The sequence below is a fragment of the Danio aesculapii genome, chromosome 19, assembly GCF_903798145.1.
Source record: "Danio aesculapii chromosome 19, fDanAes4.1, whole genome shotgun sequence".
Classification (NCBI taxonomy): Eukaryota; Metazoa; Chordata; class Actinopteri; order Cypriniformes; family Danionidae; genus Danio; species Danio aesculapii.
In genome coordinates this window covers 19,008,675-19,022,258 of record NC_079453.1, presented here as the reverse complement: position 1 = coordinate 19,022,258, position 13,584 = coordinate 19,008,675, and the positions used below count along the sequence as shown (strand labels likewise).

At 38.3% G+C, this 13,584-nt stretch overlaps 1 protein-coding gene across 1 annotated transcript in view; it reads left to right on the top strand.

Moving 5' to 3' along the window:
* tax1bp1a (Tax1 (human T-cell leukemia virus type I) binding protein 1a) overlaps positions 1-13,584 on the top strand; it is a 39,424-nt gene that overhangs the window by 19,392 nt on the left and 6,448 nt on the right. The window contains exons 13-16 of the mRNA XM_056480528.1: positions 5,989-6,075; positions 6,714-6,891; positions 8,420-8,571; positions 10,729-10,814. Of these exons, the coding sequence (XP_056336503.1) occupies positions 5,989-6,075; positions 6,714-6,891; positions 8,420-8,571; positions 10,729-10,814 (503 nt within the window). The remainder of the gene's footprint in view (positions 1-5,988; positions 6,076-6,713; positions 6,892-8,419; positions 8,572-10,728; positions 10,815-13,584) is intronic.

Below are 13,584 nucleotides of genomic sequence, written 5' to 3'. Positions count from 1 at the left end.
ACTGACTTTCGTCTATATATTTTTCCTACTATGGAAGACTGGCTACCAGATGCCAGCATTCTTTAAAAAACACACCTAAATATTTGGAGCTACTTAATTGTAAGATAATGGTGAGTCCATTTTCCTATTCTTAGATGAAGTTTTATGTACTTGATTAATGACTAAGTTTTGATTTTAATTTCATAATGATCAATAGTATAGGCTATGCTGTTCACATATTTTCAAACAACTTTTGCAAATGCCCATTACACTTGCCGTGCACTGTTTACAATACTTCCTATTGTTAAAATATTTCAACTTGAGTTTAACCAAATATTTAATCAAATTTCTACACCTCAGTAAACATTGCCAATGTTTATTCTTGTTTTACCAACTTGTCTGTTTCTGCATTTTTGGCACATCTTTGAATTTTGACTTGCACTCCTGTCAGTGAATCTGAATTCTTATCTCATGTAGCATGTAAGCCATGATCCCACAACAGCTAAACACCTTCTGCCTCAGCCTGCCTATCACATTAGCTACACCCCAAACTCTCGCTATTAGTCAAGGTAGAAATTAGAGATGCCCTGGATTGAAAAGTGAAAAGGTGAAAAAAGTGTAGGAATTACAACAGTTTGCATATGTGGCTCCCACTTGTTAAGGGGCCAAAAGTGATGGGATAACTGGCTTCTCAGCTGTTTCATGGCCAGGTGTGTGTTAATCCCTCATTATCCCAGTTGCAATGTGCAGATAAAAGGTCCAGAGTTAATTTCAAGTGTTCTATTTGCATTTGGAATCTGTTGCTGTGAACTCTCAAGATAAGATCCAAAGAGCTGTCACTATCAGTCAAGCAAGCCATCATTAGGCTGAAAACAAATCAAACCCATCAGAGAGATAGCAAAAACAATAGGTGTGGCCAAAACAACTGTTTGGAACATTCTTAAAAAGAAAGAACACACCAGTGAGCTCAGCACCACCAAAAGATCCGGAAGACCACTGAAACAACTGTGGTGGACGACTGAAAAATTCTTTCCCTGGTGAAGAAAACACCCTTTACATAAGTTGGCCAGATCAAGAACACTCTCCAGGAGGTAGGTGTATGTGTGTCAGAGTCAACAATCAAGAGAAGACTACACCAGAATGAATACAGAGGGTTCACCATAAGAAGAAAACTATTGGTGAGCCTCAAAAACAGGAAGGCCAAAATAAAGTTCTAAAAAAGCCTTCACAGTTCTAGAACAACGTCCTAGGGACAGATGAGATCAAGATCAACTTGTACCAGAGTGATGGTATGAGAAGAGTATGGAGAAGGATAGGAACTGCTCATGATCCTAAGCAGTGAAGCCTGGTGGCGCTAGTGTCATGTGGCGCTGGCATGTATAGAACTAATTCTCTTGTATTTATTGATGATGTGACTGCTGACAAAAACAACAGGATAAATTCTGAAGTGTTTCGGGCAATCTTATCTGCTCTTATTCAGCCAAATGCTTTAGAACCCACAGAGCAGATGGACAATGAGCCAAAGCATACTGCAAAAGCAAAGAGTTTTTGAGGAAAAAAAGGAGTTATGCAATGTTATGCAATGGCCAAGTCCATGGCCAATTGCCATGCTTTTAACTTGCTGTAGACAAAACGGAAGGGAAATTCCCCAAGAACAAGCAGGAACTGAAGACAGCTGCAGTAGAAGCCTGGCAGAGCATAACCAAGGATGAAATCGAGCGTTTGGTGATGTCTATGCGTTCCAGAATTCAAGCTGTGATTGACTGCAAAGTATTTGCAACCAAGTATTAGGCAAGGCAAGTTTATTTATATAGCACATTTCATGCACAGTGGCAATACAAAGTGCTTTACATAAACAGGAATAAAAGAGACAAGTATAAGAAAAATAAAAAACAAATAATAAAAATGATAAAAAAAACTGATAAAGATAGATAAATGTGTTAAAACAGGTTATAAAAGAATGAAAAAGAAGAGAAAAACATAATAGTGCGATCTGTCGGACGTAGCACAGTGCTCATTCAGTAAAGGCACAGCTAAACAGATGTGTTTTCAGTCTTGATTTGAATGTGCCTAATGTTGGATCACATCTGATAATTTCTAATAGCTGATTCCAGCAGCGAGGGGTGTAGTAGCTGGAGGCCAATTCACCCTGCTTTAACTGAACTCTTGGAATTTCTAGTTTATTTGATCCTGAAGATCTGAGTGATCTGTTAGGTTTGTATTTAGTAAGCATATCTGTAATGTATTGAGGTCCTAGGCCATTTAGTGATTTATAGACCAGTAATAATACTTTAAAATCTATTCTGAATGTAACTGGGAGCCAGTGTAAAGACCTGAGGACAGGTTTGATGTGCTCTGATTTCCTGATTCTGGTCAGAATCCTGGTCGCAGCCTTCTGGATGAGCTGCAACTGTCTGACTGTCGTTTTGGGAAGGTCAGTGAGGAGGCCATTACAGTAATCCACCCTGCTGCTGATAAAAGCATGAAAAAGTTTCTCTAAGTCTTCACTGGAAACAAAGCATTTGATTCTTGCAATGTTTTTGAGATGATAGTATGCTGATTTACTAACTGCTTTGACATGACTACTGAAACTCAGATCTGACTCCAGAATCACACCAAGATTCTTGACCTTATTTTTTGTTGTTTGACCTTTAGAGACAAGGAACACATTTACCTTGAGAACCTCATCTCTGTTCCCAAACGCAATGTCAATGGGGCTGTAGTCATTAGGCAGTAAGGCTAAGTGTCATCAGCATAGCTGTGGTAGGAAATTTGGTTACTTCTCATTATTTGGCTCAGAGGATGCATATAAAGGTTAAACAGCAGAGGTGCCAGAATCGAGCCTTGTGGGACTCCACATGTCATGGGTGTCCACCTCGACCTATGGTCACCTATACTGACATAGTAACCTCTCCCTACAATGTAAGATCTGAACCATTTGAGGACTGTTCCAGACAGCCCAGCCCAGTTTTCCAGCCTACCCAGAAGTTTGCTGTGATCGACAGTGTCAAATGCGGCTCTGAGATCGAGCAGTACCAGCACTGTTAGTTTGCCTGAATCTGTATTTAGGCGGATATCATTGATTATCTTTATAAGAGCGCTCTCTGTACTGTGATGTGTTCTGAAACCAGATTGAAAATTGTCTAAACACCCCTTGAGGTTTAAGAACTTGTTAACCTGGTTAAAAACAACTTTTTCCATGATTTTGCCAATGAAAGGTAGATTTGAGATGGGCCTGTAATTGCTCAATAGGGTGTTATCCAGGTAGCTCTTCTTCAAGGGGGGTTTAACAAGTGCAGTTTTAAGAGAGTTTGGAAAAATCCCTGAGAGAAGTAAAGCATTTACCACTTTTAGAAGATCCATTTCTAAACAGGTAAACACAGTTTTAAAGAATGATGTGGGGAGAGTGTCAATACTGCAGGTTGATGTTTTCATAACTTGCACGATCTCTTCTAAGATTTTACCATTAATTGCCATGAAATCAGACATAATGTCTGATTTCTTAAGTTGTGGTTGAGCTAGTCTGACTTGGATGATTGGATGAGCTGATTGCCTTTCTGATATTATTGATCTTGTCAGTAAAGAAATGAGCGAACTTATTACATTTGCTTACAGAGAGTAGTTTACTGGGAATCCTACTCAAGGGTTTGTGAGTCGCTTTACTGTTGCATAGAGAGAGCGAGAATTTTTTAACTTGCTGTTTAAGGCTTATTAAGAAGTGAAAGTTTGATTTATGATTATTATTCTGTCCAATTACTTTTGGACCCTTAACAAGTGGGAGGCACATATACAAACTGTTGTATTTCCTACAGCATTCACCTGATTTGGATGTAAATACCCTCAAATTAAAGCTGACAGTTCGCAGTTAAAGCACATCTTGTTTTTGTTTTTTGTATTTATCGTACTGACTGTATGTTTCTATTGAAATGTACAACAACAGTTTGAAAATGGCTTTGATTGTAACATCATATATCATCCATTTGTTGACTTTGTTGAATGCAGTTGCTGCTGTCAGGCTAACCTCACTTCAGAGTTCCTTGTTAAATGCAAACTCAACCAAGAAAATGGTCTGAGGAAATCAGGCCTCATCGCTAGTTTCTATGACCAATTTCCTGTAATTACCTGCTGTGAAACCCCTTCATCTTAACACTTTTGTGGCGAAACACACAGTTGGCTTTGATGCTGTACATGGCTCACGTACTTCATCTTTAATATCCACAGGGAACAGTCGACACAGATACACAGGCATTGATTTGCAGAATATGTCAGTGTGCAAAAGTGCACAAACACGGTTCAACTTCCACGGCTTGATTTTTAGGTCAGGTTCACTATGGTTACACAGGTTCCATCAGACTTGCGTGTGTGCGTGCGTGTGTGTGCGCGCGCGCGCGCGCGCGTGTGTGTGTGTGTGTGTGTGTGTGTATACACAGCAGTCATAAAGGACAGAGCTGGCCAAGTGGAAAGGAGGTTGTAAAGGACTCTTCTCGTCTGAGTATTTAGACAAAGCTGGAGACACCATCAAAAAGAAAGACTTTTATTTATATCGTGTTTAAACGAGCGTGCACGTTCTCACTGGATGCTTTATGACTGTTTACTGCAGAGCAGGGTAAGATCTTAGTAAACCCATTTTAACTGAACTTCAAACCCAAACAGGGAGTTACATGATGAGAACTCAACAGACAGACAGTAGACTGGGTTGTAGTAGGACAAGAGACTTGTTGCTATGAAGACTTCAAGTTTGGAGGTTACTTACATCAGTAATACACACTACTGTCAACTCAAAGATCTCAGTTAGCAAATTTAAAGAGACAGTATTGACCTTATTCTTTATGTACAAGCGGGCACAGCCATTGGAATCTTTTTGGGTCGAGACTTTCAGTCTCATTCACTTTCATTGATTTCTAGACGCTATAACAGCTTGTTATGCTTCTTGATGTTGCAAACTAATATTTGCATATTGTGATATTCTACTTTTTAAGTGTAGTCATGAACACACTTGTTTGTAGAGCAAGTAGTTTGACGTTTTTTGCCGTTTATTATGCATAGTCATTTCTTCCATGGGCAACTGAATCTGAAGTCCCAAAACAATTGCAGCAGAGGGTGCCCAACCTGCGGTCTGTGCGGGTCCTAATGCCCCAGTATTGTGACGGGTACACCATACTGCTCAGAGGGCGCCGTCTTTCAGATGAGACATTAAACCGAGGTTCCGACTCTCTGTGGTCGTTAAAAATCCCAGGATGTCCTTCGAAAAAGAGTAGGGCTTTAACCCTGGCATCCTGGCCAAATTTGCCCACTGGCCTCTGTCCATCATGGCCTCCTAACCAATCTCCATATCATAATTGGCTTTATCCCTCTCTCTCCTCCTCACCAATCAGCTGATGTGTGGTGTGCGGTCTGGCGCAATATGGCTGCCGTTGCATCATCCATTGGCAGTGGATGAGGAGATTCCCCCCAATGTGTGTAAAGCGCTTTGAGTGCCCAGAAAAGCACTATATAAATGTAAGGATTTATGTTTATTATTATTATTATTATTATTAACCATAAGCTTGATGCATTAAGAGGTATGGGTGGATTCAAATGCGCTTATAAGCTGATGCTGTTTATTTACATTCGAGAGATGGTGCATGTCAATTAATGCCATAAAAATGTTGCTTAACCTTTAAAAAAGTTGGGTTGTGTGTTGAAATGAGAAGTAGTAATCCATTCCTTACCATACCTCTTCCTTGTATATTCAGGAGCTATAGGTATTAATTTTGTCTTGACTGTATATGTTTTTTCAAGTGCTAATAACTTGGGTTTCAGCTATAAATCTGTCATATTAAAGAAAAAAAATCCATCTTGGATAAATTAAGGGCAAATAAGATTTTTTGGGGTAAACTGTCTCTTTCAACCTAGTCTTACATAGGGCATTATAACAATGATTGAGATGGGGGGAGTTTGGGGGGAGGGTTATAAATCAGTTATGAATCCAGATGCCACTGAAAGCAAATCATTTGAATTCTTTCATAGACTCAGGTGGCCGAGAAGGACAGAGAAGTGTCTGCTCTGAGGGAGAGTCTTGTGGTGGTGACCAAGGAGAAGGAGAGATTGGAAAAGGTAAGAGCAATAACAAGTTCTTCTAAGTTTTTTTAGTTCTGCCAATTGGCTATTCAAAGATCCAGAAAGTTACAGTGTCTTCCAAAGTTGATGTTATTAGCTTGATCTGCTAAATGTTAACGAGAACGTTTTAATATTAAATACCTTAATTTGATTCTTAGCAGGTAAGACGCTGAAATCAGGGTGAGCGTGAATGTTTGAGCCCCAAGAGTCACGGCTAAATGCCACATTCGGCTCCCTGATTACCCATCAGCACTTGTGTTAAATGTTAAATGTGCGAATAATTCCTCTAATCATGGCTCACGAATATGGGGTCAAAGGAGAGGGAAAGAAAGAACAAGGAAAAGGGTAAAAAATGAAGAAAAATTATACACTGTGTCAGTGCTTTTTAAAGACTGGTAATATTTCATCTGTATTACAATAGCACTAAATATTTTAAGTGTTAAAAGTAAGCATCTCGTTTTTAAGATTCGTCATGGGATTCTTGCAGTGTTGCCATTTTTTTTTAATCTTGTTTTTGGTTTTTAGTAATGGTGTAATTCGTAAGTGGTTACAAAGATGTATTAGCTATTTTTATAATGTAAGCAACAAATAGTGTTTACCAATCATATGAAATATATTCTTCATTTTTCTTGCAGGAGTTGCAGCAGTATATGAGGGAGGGAACACCGAAGAGTCGGAGATTAGAGGTCAGAGAGCCAGTGGTCCTGCGTTACCCACTGCCATATCCACAAGATCCACCTCCACTCCCACTGGTGCCCCAACAACCTGCTGAACTGCAGTTCGGAAATCCCTATTTAGAGCAAGAGACCCGGGGTGAGTACATCCTTCTGTAAGCGGTAAACTGTTGTTAATAAATTTTCAATTAAATATTTCAAGCAAATAAATGAAATAAATTTGAAGAATTTCTGATTTTATACAAAAGTATATACTACTTACTTACTTTTATATATATATATATATATATATATATATATATATATATATATATATATATATATATATATATATATATATATATATATATATATATATATATATATATATATATATATAAATAAGAATAATTATTAATACAAAATTATTGATTCTAAAGTGTTGGGTCTGTAATATATATATTTTTTTTAACAATGTCTCTTATGCTCAACTAGGCAGTGTTTATTTGATAACAATTGTACAGTATAAACAGAAATACTGTGTTCTGTTTTAATGTAATGTATTCCTGAAATGGTAAAGGTTTCAGCAGTGATAACTAGATTCTTCAGTGTCTCATGGTAATTTAGATATGATTTGGGGCATATGAAACATTTCTTCTTATTATTATCATTGTTAAAAACAGTTTTGCTGCTTAATATTTTGTGTAAGCCACAAGATCACAATTCAATTCAGTATTTTTTAAAATAAAATATAGCAGTGTATAATATGAATGATTTCAAAAGTTCACACTTAGCTGATGATTGATTATAAAGCATGTTTGGCATGCTGTCCTGGGTGAGAGCTCTGAGCTCGTAAGATCCTTGGACCCGGGGCTCCCTCCCATTTGCAGGGCGAAAAGGGAGTTTGAGCTCAGGTATTTCTCAAGAACTCCCCTACTGTAGCTAATGATCAATTTTGCTATAAAGATATAACTACTTACTAGGAGCATGTCTATGGTGCCAATTTGGATTAGTCAATTAACTTAAGTTGCATGTTTTGGGTGCTGGGAGGAAACCGGGGGACCTACAGAACATGTGAATTTCGCACAGAAACGTTGACTGGATTGGTAAAGACTAGAACCAGTGACGTTCTTGCTGTGAGGCAACAGTGCTAACCACTGGGTCGCCGTGCCGCACAATCTAGGAAAGGAGGAGTAGGGGTGAAAGGGGGGATTCTTCAAAATGAAGATGAATGTGGTATGGAACTTTGGGTATTTATGGTGACTTAGGAATCATCTGATTGGTGAATCATGTATTGGCTAATGCAGGACCAGCTGTGATCAATCATAGGCACATGATCCTCTTGAAATTAGTTTATAAATAAACTGCAGTTATCAGTGATTTATTCTTTTTTTTTTTTTAATTCGTATAATATAAATTCAAGATGTTTTGCCACATGCGAACAATGATTGAATGAGCTAGTAAGTTCCCCAAAAAACATCCCTTGTTTGGATGTTACAGTAAAATAGATTGCAGCATTTTTTGAGCCAACTTTAGAGTTAAAACATTTTATTGACAAGCAATTATTCATCACACTGTAGCAGTGTGTATGAATTTAAAATACCGTAGTATTTTGGTTTTGCTGTCATTTTAGAAATCTTATATCAGCAAATAAAGTACTTAAAATGTCTCCACTTGTCATTCCTCAGATGGAGCAGATGGGGCGTTATCCCCAGAACAAACCTGTCGCCCCCCTCCCCTGGCTCCTCCACCGTGGGGTGGTCCTGTGGTCTGCAGCCAACCATCACGAAGCCTCAGCCCACCTGATGGCCTAGAGAATCCTACCGAAGAGCGACCTACTGTAAGGACACATACACTGATCAATAGAGCTGTGGAAATATTTTAAAAGCTTTTATTGTGTATTTTCTATTGGCAGCTACATGGACGTATAGACAGAGAAAATAGACGTGGTCTGTTTTAATATTACTCATTATGTTTAGACACATGACTGATGTAAGAATGATATTTAGCAGGTTTTTTTGTATAACAGAACAGTGATTCTAAAATGTTTGATCACACCCACATTTATAACTCTCAACCTGTCCTTCATCAACAGCAGAAATGTGTTTTATTTTAATGTTATTGAACACTTTAGGTACTATTTGTACCTTTCCAAATGGGCTCTTTATGAACAAACCTTTTGAAAAGTGGCAGCTTTATTACTGAATGTATGTTATACATACACTCATCATCCACTTTATTAGGTACACCTGTCCAACTGCTTGTTAATGTTAGTTTCTCAGCCAATCACATGGCAGCAACTCAATGGATTTAGGCATGTAGACATGGTCAACACCATCTGCTGCATTTCAAACTGAGCATCAGAATAGGGAAGAAAGTGAATTTAAGTGACTTTGAATGTGGCATGGCTGTTGATGCCAGACGAGCTGGTCTGAGTATTTGAGAAACTGCTGGGATTTTCACACACAACCATCTCTAGGGTTTACATAGAATGGTCAGAAAAAGAGAACCAGTGAGTATCCAGTGAGTGGCAGTTCTGTAGGTGCAAATGCCTTGTTGATGCCAGAGGAGAATGGCCAGACTGTTTCGAGCTGATAGAAAGGCAACAGTAACTCAAATGCAGAAGACCATATCTGAACACTCAACACATAGAGCCTTGAGGCATATGGGCTACAGCAGCAGACGACCACACCGGGTGCCACTCCTGTCAGCTAAGAACAAAACTGAGGCTACAATTCACACAGGCTCACCAAAATTTGACAATAGAAGTTTGGAAAAACATTTCCTGGTCTGATGGGTCAGAATTTGGCATCAACAACATGAAAAAAGCATGGATCCATCCTGCCATGTATTAACGGTTCAGGCTAGTGGTGGTGGTGTAATGGTGTGGGGAATTTTTTCTTGGCACACCTTAGGCCCATTAGTACCAATTGAGCATCATGTTAATGCCACAGCCTACCTGAGTATTGTTGCTGACTATGCCCATCACTTTATGACCACAGTATCCTCTTCTTCGAGCAGGATAATGCGCCATGTCATAAAGCGCAAATGGTTTCTTGAACATGACAATGAGTTCACTGAACTCAAATGGGCTCCACAGTGACCAGATCTCAATCCAATAAAGCACCTTTGGGATGTGGTGGAATGGGAGATTCGTGTTAAGTATATTTTTACAATTTAGCGCAGTTTTATTTGTTTTTTTATTTATTTATTGATCATGTCATTAATAATCATCCAAATAATGTGCTTCTTTTCTCACACATTGCTATGGTTTCTTTTTTAAACATTTATTTGACTTGCAAACATAAACAATATCTCATATCTGGGTGTTACCGTTTGTTTTAATGTTTTAAAACTGATATGGGACATAATTTTTGTCATTTGTGAGCAACCTTCTCTTCTTTCTTTCTCTCAACCTTTCTTTCTGTTCTCAACCCTTCGTCTTAACTTCCACCTTGTCACACTTTAATTCAAACTCTTTGATTCACTCTTTCTCTTTTTCTTTTTTTACTCTTCTCTTCCTTGCTGCCCTCTGCTTTCCTCCCCCCTCTTAGACCTCAGTTCACAGGTGAATACAGAGGTGGTTCATTTGCATAAAACGGCAATTAAAGCATTTCTCTTTTGAGCTCGTTAGCGGATTAGAGTGACGAGGCTAGAGGCTCGTTAGAGAGAGATGTTGACGAGGGCTATGCTAATTGGCTGGGGTTGCCGGCCTGTGATATTTGAGGGAGCAGATCAGCGCTGACCCCTTTCTCCTCCTTTCTCGTTTGCTGCGTTAAAAGCCCATTAACCTTTGCTGGAAGCCGGCTGTGTGCAGACAGGCGTGGCTTTTCGTCGGAAGTGTGGGTGTGTGTGCATGCCTGTGTGAGATCTTAGCTGGTATATCTCAATAGAGAGGTGACAGCTAAATGTGTTCTCTTAAGAACATTGTATTGTTATGTCTCGGTCAAGAATAAATGATATATAGCTTTTATTTAGGTTTTTATGTCTTTCTTAGGGAGGTGATGGTGAGGCCCCTGCTGTCTGTGAACATCAGAGCCTGGAATCTAATGAGAGCCAAACCAGCTTTTGCTTTGACACCAGGTAAGTGTTTGTTATTCAGTTCTAGCATGCAACTCATACTTTTGCATATTTGCTGTATGTATACTATGCATCATTTGTAGGCATATTTAGGAATGCCTAAAAGTGCCATAACTTCCAAAATCATTTTTTGCAGAGAAGAACTTTTTCCCACAGTGCAGTGCTGTGGGCTTCACTGTACATTTCCAAAGTAATAAATGACTACAATGGAGTGCAGTGCATCCAGAAAGTATTCATAGTGTTTCACTTTTTCCACATTTTGTTATGTTACAGCCTTATTCCAAAATTGATAAATTCATGCATTTTCTCAAAATTCTACACACAATACCCCATAATGACAATGTGAAAAAGATTGTTTGAAATTGTTGCAAATGTATTAAAAATAAAAAAAAAAACAGAAAAATCACATGTACATAAGTATTCACAGCCTTTGCCGTGAAGCTCTAAATTGAGCTCAGGTACATTCTGTTTCCACTGATCATTCTTGAGATGTTTCACCAGCTTAATTGGACTTCACCTGTGGTAAATTCAGTTGATTGGACATGATTTGAAAAGGCATACACGTGTCTATATAAGGTCCCAGGGTTGATAGTGCATGTCAAAACACAAAACAAGCATGAAGACAAAGGAATTGTCTGTAGACCTCCGAGACTGGATTGTCAGAAGGTTACAGAAAAATTTCTGCTGCTCTGAAAGTTCCAATGAGCACAGTGGCCTCCATCATCCATAAGTGGAAGATATTTGGAACCACCAAACATGCATTATGCTGTGGGGATGTTTTTCAGCAGCAGGAACTGGAAGCCTAGTCAGGATAGAGGGAAAGATGAATGCAGCAATGTACAGAGACATCCTGAAAACCTGCTTCAGAGTGCTTTAGACCTCAGACTGGGGTGACAGTTCATCTTCCAGCAGGACAATGACCCAAAGCACACCACCAAAATATCAATGGAGTGACTTCACAACAACTAAGTGAATGTCCTTGAGTGGCCCAGCCAGAGCCCAGACTTAAATCTTATTGAACATCTCTGGAGACATCTGAAAATGGCTGTACACTGTTGTTTCCCATCCAAACTGATGAAGCTTGAGAGGTACTGCAAAGAGGAATGGGATAAATTTTGTGCCAAGCTTGTGGCATCATATTCAAAAAGACTTGAGGCTGTAATTGGTGCCAAAGGTGCATCAACAAAGTATTGAGCAAAGGCTGTGAATACTTATGTACATGTTTTTTTTTTAATAGGTTTTTTATTTTTAATAAATTTGCAACAATTTCAAAAAATCTTTTTTCACATTGTCAGTATGGGGTGTTGTGTGTAGAATTTTGAGGAAATTAATGAATTTAATCCATTTTGGAATAAGGCTGTAACATTAAAAAAAGTGGAAAAAGTGAAGCGGTATGAATACTTTCCAGATGCACTGTATATGCAAACAGACTTTTAATTTCAGTCAGCCGGCCCCTGGGCCCCAGGGCTTCCGGTGAACTGCCTGGTTGAGATACGATATAAAGTGGGTATCAGACCAAACAAGAAGCACTGAATGAAATTATATTCCTGCGCCATGTCTTTAAAATATAAAATTTTATTTTACCTCAATATTTTCAGTTTATTTTTTGCGCTAGCCTGCCGCTAATGACGGAGCCTTTCGTCTATTTTTATGCTTTAACAACCAAATGGATGCTTAAGTCTATTTAACTGATTATATTTGAATTACAGTACATCATCGATGCTGTAAAAGAAACCTCATGAAATTGAAAATAGTCACATAAAGTTTTCACCGGAAGTTCATCATTGGCTGAAAAACACTAACTGTGCATATAGTTAATTTAATATTATTATTTTTTATTTTATTTTAACATTATTCAAAATATTTTTACACAAAAATTTATAAACATGCAAAACTTAAATTTTATTAATGATACCTGCTGTTCAGCGAGATCACGTGACAAACAAACTTACAGATTTGACATTTAGATTGTGCTATAAACTAAAATGTTAGACCGTTAACACTACAGTATATACTGCATATTGTGCATACAGCAAATAAGTTGTTTAAAGAAAGTTCACCAAAACATTCTCTAAACCAGGGGTAACCTTTTCTTATAAAGGGCCAAAAACCAAACTTGATAGAGGGATGTGGGTCGAATGTATACAAAACCGAATGTATCACACCAAATTTGCCATGGATAATTTCCTGAATAATTCGCAAATATTTAAAAATAACTTGAAAAACTTTACATCACATTAACAAATGCAGTATAATTTTTTTTACATTTTATAATGAACTTATTACAGTAAAAAACATAAACGATCCCATTTATAACACAATGGAGTTCAATGCTGAAAACACAAGTTGACCTTCTCCTGCTTTTGCCTTGATTTGTTTGTCGATGTCTTGTGCATTGCTTTTTTTCAAATGACAGTTTTCACATTTTTAAAAGTGTGATTCATTTACAACATTTAATTGAAACATTTCATTTCAGTTGGCTTTTTTTGTAGCTCAACAAAAAAAACAAAGGGTCACGTTAAAATCGAAATAACGATCTCTGTCAAAGGCATTCCCCACAACAACCTTCCCAACATTCTCCCTCTCTTTTCAAATGGGATGATGGGCCAAATCAAAGGTTGCCATGGGCCAACTTTGGCCTGATGGCCCTACTTTGGGCATCTCTGCTCTAAACCATTCCTTAAAGATTTTACCACTGCTGCGTGGCCATAACCATGCTCAGCAATTGATGCAATGCACCAGGAATCATGGTTTCCACTTTCTTGCAATCCTC